Below are 5,965 nucleotides of genomic sequence, written 5' to 3' on the forward strand. Positions count from 1 at the left end.
CGACGGCATGTCTATGCTTTCTCAGCAGCTTCAATGAAGTCGTCTTGACGATAATACCATCAGCTCCAGCCCTCTTCTTCACCCCTCAACCGCTCGGGCTGGCACCACCGCTAGCGCCATTAGTCCCATTAGCCCGATCGGCAAGGAGCGTGAGCGCATCGAGCGTCATGTGTCCACTGGTAGCATCAGCTCTTCCATGAACGGTCGATTTACCACTCCCATCAACGAAGACGACGAGATGTTCCACATGGAGGGCATGGAAGACGACGGCGATTCTGCAGTCAAGTCACCCAAGAGGGCCACATCTGGCCTCTCCGCCATGAACGTCTGGGGCAGCTATGCCGCAGTCGCCGGCAAGACCAGCACCAACGGAACCAAGGGTGTTCCTGTCAGCGGCCGATAAACGACTCGGGCTTTAATGCGGGAGGGGCAGCGTGTTCTTTGAATCACTGTTTCCAGTTTTATTAGCTGAGCGTTGGAGTTGGGCAGCTGATGTGATAGACAAAATTGGGAGAGGTGATGAGTTGATGAGCCATGACATTTCGGTGGGATACAACACCATACATTCGCTACGACACATGACTACATATCGCCACTGCATATCGCCGACCACGTCACTTATACACAGACTGGTTATCGGACGACATCTGACATTCAGGGAAAGAGAAAAAAATGAAAGTATGCATGGCAATTTTAATGGCCAAAGATCAAAAAAGGATATAGGATACACGGCCAGGAGTTTTTTTGACATTTTTTCGCCATTTATTTGTTTGATCATCGCTATCACACTTGGGAGGCAGTTCGGTTTCAGCTCAACTGGCTTTTTATTTGTCTGTCAATATTGCTCACGTACGAAACCTTTATGGATGAGAGAGATGGGTCAAATTTGAATCCCGACTTTTATTATTTAGTTGTTAACTACAGTATGATCTCATTTCGAGTTCGCAGTTTTCTTCTAGAATAAGAGTACGATCTTGACTCTCATCTGAAGGGGGGGCTGTCTGGGCATGGTGTTTTGGGAAGGGTATCGGATCTACAAAAACAATTGCAAACGGGGAAGCTTGAGACTTTCGCTAGATATAGCTGACATAAAGCGCAAGGGAACCATGAAATTACAGTTTTGTGATTATGGAGGAATACATAATTGAACATAGCTGGTTCGCCGCCTTTGTTGGCACTGTACTTTGAAGAAGCCCTCATGTCATGAGTGATATCAATGTGGGAGAGAAAAGGGATGTTTCTATACAATAGTACAAGGTAAAGTCACAGTAGCATCATCTACTCATACATCGTCAACAGCGTCGGTCAGATACACCTGTGTCTACTTCAAATCTCGAAAGCATGGGTAGAGCAAGTATGCATGTTATGCCGACCGCACTCGTAGCCAAAGGTTCTTTTTATTCGTAACCCTTTTTCTTTCACTCACTCATTCCCCTTAGCCTCCCTCCGTCTTGGAAATATAAATAGCTCCTTCTTATGGTGCGCCGAGATTAAAAGAAGAATTGGATTGCGTTATATTGGCGGATTTTGTTTCTCTTTATCTCCATTTCCCCCCACCACTTGTCGCCCTCCATATCTTCTTCTTTTCTTGTGTTTCCCCCTCCGAGGGGGTTCGGCGTTACTGGGATTGGATGGAGAGGTTTGAGATAATTGTACAAGAATCGAAGGGGAGACAGAACAGGAAAAAAAAAGAGGTAGGTAGATGGCGGCGGCGGTGGTGGTATATGGGAGATTAAACCGTTTAGGCGGCGTCGGGCTGGTTCAGGATGTACTCAACAGCCTGGTTAACTGAGAAAGGTGTGTTAGTGTCATTGCTTTGACGGCTATGCAGTAGAGCAGATATGTATGTACCGGAGTGGATGGAGTCGGCGTCCTTGTCGGGGATCTCAATGCTGAATTCCTCCTCGATGGCCATGACGACCTCGACGGTGTCAAGAGAGTCGAGACCGAGGTCGTTGGCGAAGTGAGCGGAGGACTTGATCTGTTTGAACTAGTTAGGCAAAGCAATCATGATGACCCATTTTCGAGACATACGTTAGAAACATCGTTGACCTTGAAGATGACGTTAGCTTCTGCTTCTATACTATTCGGCAATTGCTAAGAGAGGGACAGATAGAGCTTCCGTCTTGAAGCTATATATCCCATCCCTCCCCCCAATTGCTATTTGCTTTTCCAAGTCTCACCTTATCAAAGCCCTGCAACAAGCTCATAATTCGGCCCTCGACCTCATCCTTGTTGAGCGCACCTCCGGCGCTGTAGAACCGCACGGCCTGGAAGCTCTGGATCTTGGGGACGGCTACGGAAGCGACGCGGGGAGCAGCGAAGGAGCGGACGGCGGCCGGTCGGGCGGCGACGCGGAGGGATCGGAGGACGGCGGATCGGAACATTTTTGCGAATATGTGTGTGTGTCGGAAAGAGGTTGCGATTGAGGTGCTGGCGGCGACGGTGGAGTCGGGTTGATGAATGAGGTTCAAAAAGGTGATGATAAATTTCTCGTTACTACCCGGGTTGAACTGGTTCTGTTTCCGATGGAGCCAAATTGTGCTAAGCTAAGCTCGGTTTGGAGCGGTCACGTGATTGCGTCTGGGGAGTTGAATCGCCTACGTCAGCAGTTGGGTTGAGGCCGAGGAGGTCGGATATAAGCCATGGCATTATAAACAGAATTAAGATGTGATTAAGAATAAATTGATTTATTAGGCTTGGAATGGGATTGAGTATTTGATGGTTTGGATGCTGGTTGTAGTCTAGTCAGCATAATCCAACTTGTCCTCATTGGTTCTGAGAGAACAGTCTGGGGGAAGTCAATGAACGGATTGAGTTAATGAAGCGTCAGTCATTCTTTCATCAAATAAGAGACTCAATTAAGAAGTGAATGATGATCGTACATGAGCCGAATATGCATTGATACTCAGTTACCAATTTAGCAACATAGGTAAGCAGTAATGCAACACAGCCATTGTCATGCTCATCAATCACATTTCCCATCACCTTACCCTAAACACTGCCAAAACCATAGATAGAATAACAGGTACCTGTCGGCCAAACTAAACTTTACAATTCCCCCAATGGACACCAACTACCGGCCGGCAATACCTTCATCCCTCTCCCTCAACCCCTGCTCACTTTACTCACTATATCATGTCAAAATAAAGATAATCATATACAAACATGGACGATCTATCTCCTCACTTATTGCTCGCCCCTCCCGCCAAGCTTTCCAAACGTCCCTCGCTGCTATCCAATCACTATCTTTAACCCCTGCTCAATGCTTTATCTATCGCTTCACCTACCGGTTTCAGTCTACGCCGAGCCCTTTTTAACTTACGGGAAACTGCCATCAAGCTTGGACTCTTTTTTTAATCCCGTCTAGTGCAAGGCTCAATTATCCATGGGAACTTTGTTTCTTGACGGAGCGGGTGGCTGAGATAGGAAGGAGATGTTAATCATTCCATTCTAGACACCGGCCGTCAACTGACGTGTGCCTTGAAAGTCGTTGCTGTTGTTGTTATTGGTTTGCGTCGTACATACACATACACGACATGCCATGCGCTGGAGCATGCATTGCCACTACCTAGACTGCAACGCATAAGCTTAAATATAGACTCATCTCCCCCGGATTCTCTCACTTCATCCTCCCCCTATCCATCCCTCTTGTCCACTCGCTTGTCTGTCCATCATGAAGCTCGCTCTCGTTGCTTACGCCCTCTCTGCTTCGGCATGCCTCCTCCCCTCCGACTCACTCCCTCACTCGGAGCGCAGCTATGGCCTGTCAGCCCGACAAGCCCGTCCTGAGCCAGACTTCCCCATCGGCACAGGCGACCGCTTCAACAAGGGCAAGGTCGTTCCCAAGGGTCTGTCCACCTCGGACCGCAACCTCAAGTCCATCCTGACCCCCACTGAGGTCAACTCTGCGCTTGAGGGTCTGGCCAAGCAGTTCAAGGAGGTCGAGCTTATCTACCCTCCCCACAAGACCTACGAGGGTTTCAAGACAGTGGGCGCCAAGATTGGAAAGAACCCCAAGTTCTTCATCATCAGTGGTGCGCACGCCCGTGAGCGCGGTGGCCCAGACAATGTCGTCTACTGGCTTTCTGATCTCCTGCACGCTCGCAAGGCGGGCAAGGGGCTCAAGTATGGCAAGACCACATACACTGCCGCCGAAGTCCGCAAGGCTCTCGACGGAGGCATTGTCATCCTGCCCAACATCAACCCCGACGGTGTCAAGCACGACCAAAAGACAAACTCGTGCTGGCGCAAGAACCGCAACCCCAAGAGCTCAAAGGGTAACCCTGATGCGGTGGGCATCGACATCAACCGCAACTACGACTTCTTGTTCAACTACAAGAAGGCTTTCAGCGACACCATCGACCTGAGCTCCGTCGCTTCAGAAGACCCCACGAGTGAGGTCTTCCACGGCACCGGGCCCAACTCTGAGCCCGAGACCAAGAACGTCGTCTGGACCATGGACAAGTTCAAGAGCTTGAGCTGGTTCGTCGATCTTCACTCCTTCGGCGGTTACATGCTGTACGCTTGGGGTGACGACGACGCGCAGACCACCAACAAGGCCGAGAGCTTCGCCAACAAGAAGTACGACGGTCGTCGCGGTGTCCTCGGCGCCGCTGAGACGCCCAAGACAAAGTACAAGGAGTACATCACCAAGAGTGACCTTGACGGCCAGCTCAAGCTGGGCAACCGCATGAAGAAGGTTATGGAGAACGCTGGAACCTCAAAGTACACCGTCCAAGAGGCCGTTGGATTGTACCCTACCTCCGGAGCCAGCACTGACTACGCCCTTGCTCGATACTACGGTAAGGCCTGTGGCAAGAGCAAGCTTCAGAGCTACACCATTGAGTTTGGCGAGGAGAGTGGTTCGGCCGCATGCCCGTTCTACCCTGATCAGAAGCAGTACCACATGTGGATGAAGCAGGTCGCCGCTGGATTGACCGAGGTTGCTCTCAAGGCTGCCGATACCACTCCTGAGGTGAAGAAGTGCCCTTATTAGATAATGACGACGTACATGATGGAGCGTTTTTGACTTAGATGTATATAATTAAAAGTCATAGGTCAATCCTAGACTTACTCACAAATGATAACCACCAACAAATAACCCTACCAAAACTGTGTAGCCTGAACCTATGCGTTTGTTAGCATCACACCAAAACACCAAAATTGAGTGACAACGGGGCATTTTTCTGGACATCTAGATTATGTACACCTGCCCTCTCCCCTCGAAAGCCCGCCTCCCTCTAGTCCTTTGCCGCCTTGATATCACCAAAAAAAAAGAAGTCATGTTCCTACAGCAGCGACGTTTCAAACGACCCGAGGCAACAAAAGCGAAAATAACAAATAAAAACTATGCATTCCAATCCAACATCATCCCGTTCCCTTTTTTCATGATGGCTTTCTCTAGTTTATCGGTATGGCGAGTCGGCGCGGATGGCGGCTGCGAGCTCAGGCTCCCACTTGTCTCCGTTGGAAAGAAGCTTCTCTGCATGGATGTTAGTTTATTACAACGTAGTCTGATGTGGGCAGTTGGTTGTTGTACGCACCCTTGTTGTACAGAAGCTCTTCTCGGGTCTCGGTAGCGTACTCGGCGTTGGGCGACTCAACGATGGCGTCGACGGGGCAAGACTCCTGGCAGAAACCGCAGTAAATGCACTTGGTCATGTCGATATCGTACTTGGTGGTTCGGCGGGATCCATCAGCTCGCTCCTCAGCCTCGATGGTGATGGCCTGGGCGGGGCAGATCTACAGAACTCATGTCAGCGATACTGGACCGCGGCGGTTTGGGGGATACAGGTTATCGTACAGCCTCGCAGAGCTTGCAAGCGATACAACGCTCTTCGCCAGAGGGGTATCGTCGGAGAGCGTGCTCGCCACGGAATCGGGGAGAGATAGGGCCCTGGTATTGGGTCAGTTACATGGTCGGGTATGGATGCGTAGTCGTAGTTTCGCATACCTTCTCGAA

At 50.1% G+C, this 5,965-nt stretch overlaps 3 protein-coding genes across 3 annotated transcripts in view; 1 reads left to right on the plus strand and 2 right to left on the minus strand.

The window, feature by feature from the left end:
* Nucleotides 1-1,222: 1,222 nt before the first annotated feature.
* On the minus strand, nt 1,223-2,486 carry FGSG_07865 (uncharacterized protein). Its single transcript, XM_011329393.1, has 4 exons — nt 2,184-2,486; nt 2,035-2,052; nt 1,852-1,981; nt 1,223-1,788 (listed from the first exon to the last, which is right to left on the minus strand). Exons 1-4 carry the CDS (start codon nt 2,385-2,387, stop codon nt 1,742-1,744), a joined length of 399 nt encoding a protein of 132 aa, XP_011327695.1. The 5' UTR covers nt 2,388-2,486; the 3' UTR covers nt 1,223-1,741.
* Nucleotides 2,487-3,676: 1,190 nt separating this feature from the next.
* On the plus strand, nt 3,677-4,999 carry FGSG_07866 (uncharacterized protein; the record flags this gene model as incomplete). Its single annotated transcript, XM_011329394.1, has 1 exon — nt 3,677-4,999. The coding sequence occupies one exon, from the start codon at nt 3,677-3,679 to the stop codon at nt 4,997-4,999; it is 1,323 nt and encodes a 440-aa protein (XP_011327696.1).
* A 168-nt stretch (nt 5,000-5,167) lies between these two features.
* The window catches only part of FGSG_07867 (uncharacterized protein), a gene marked incomplete at its 5' end in the record, with an annotated part of 1,510 nt that continues 712 nt past the window's right edge, over nt 5,168-5,965 (minus strand). Inside the window, 3 exons of the mRNA XM_011329395.1 lie at nt 5,168-5,485; nt 5,547-5,745; nt 5,833-5,899. Coding sequence (XP_011327697.1) covers nt 5,409-5,485; nt 5,547-5,745; nt 5,833-5,899 — 343 coding nt within the window. The 3' untranslated portion in view covers nt 5,168-5,408. The remainder of the gene's footprint in view (nt 5,486-5,546; nt 5,746-5,832; nt 5,900-5,965) is intronic.

Source organism: Fusarium graminearum, chromosome 4 (genome assembly GCF_000240135.3).
Source record: "Fusarium graminearum PH-1 chromosome 4, whole genome shotgun sequence".
NCBI lineage: Eukaryota > Fungi > Ascomycota > Sordariomycetes > Hypocreales > Nectriaceae > Fusarium > Fusarium graminearum.

Bases quoted from the DNA above. Each gene is read 5' to 3' on its own strand.
- FGSG_07865 (XM_011329393.1), bottom strand. From the start codon at position 2,387: ATGTTCCGATCCGCCGTCCTCCGATCCCTCCGCGTCGCCGCCCGACCG. The intron at 1,789-1,851 runs GTACATACATAT...CACCTTTCTCAG, and splicing joins CGCCGACTCCATCCACTCCG to TTAACCAGGCTGTTGAGTAC.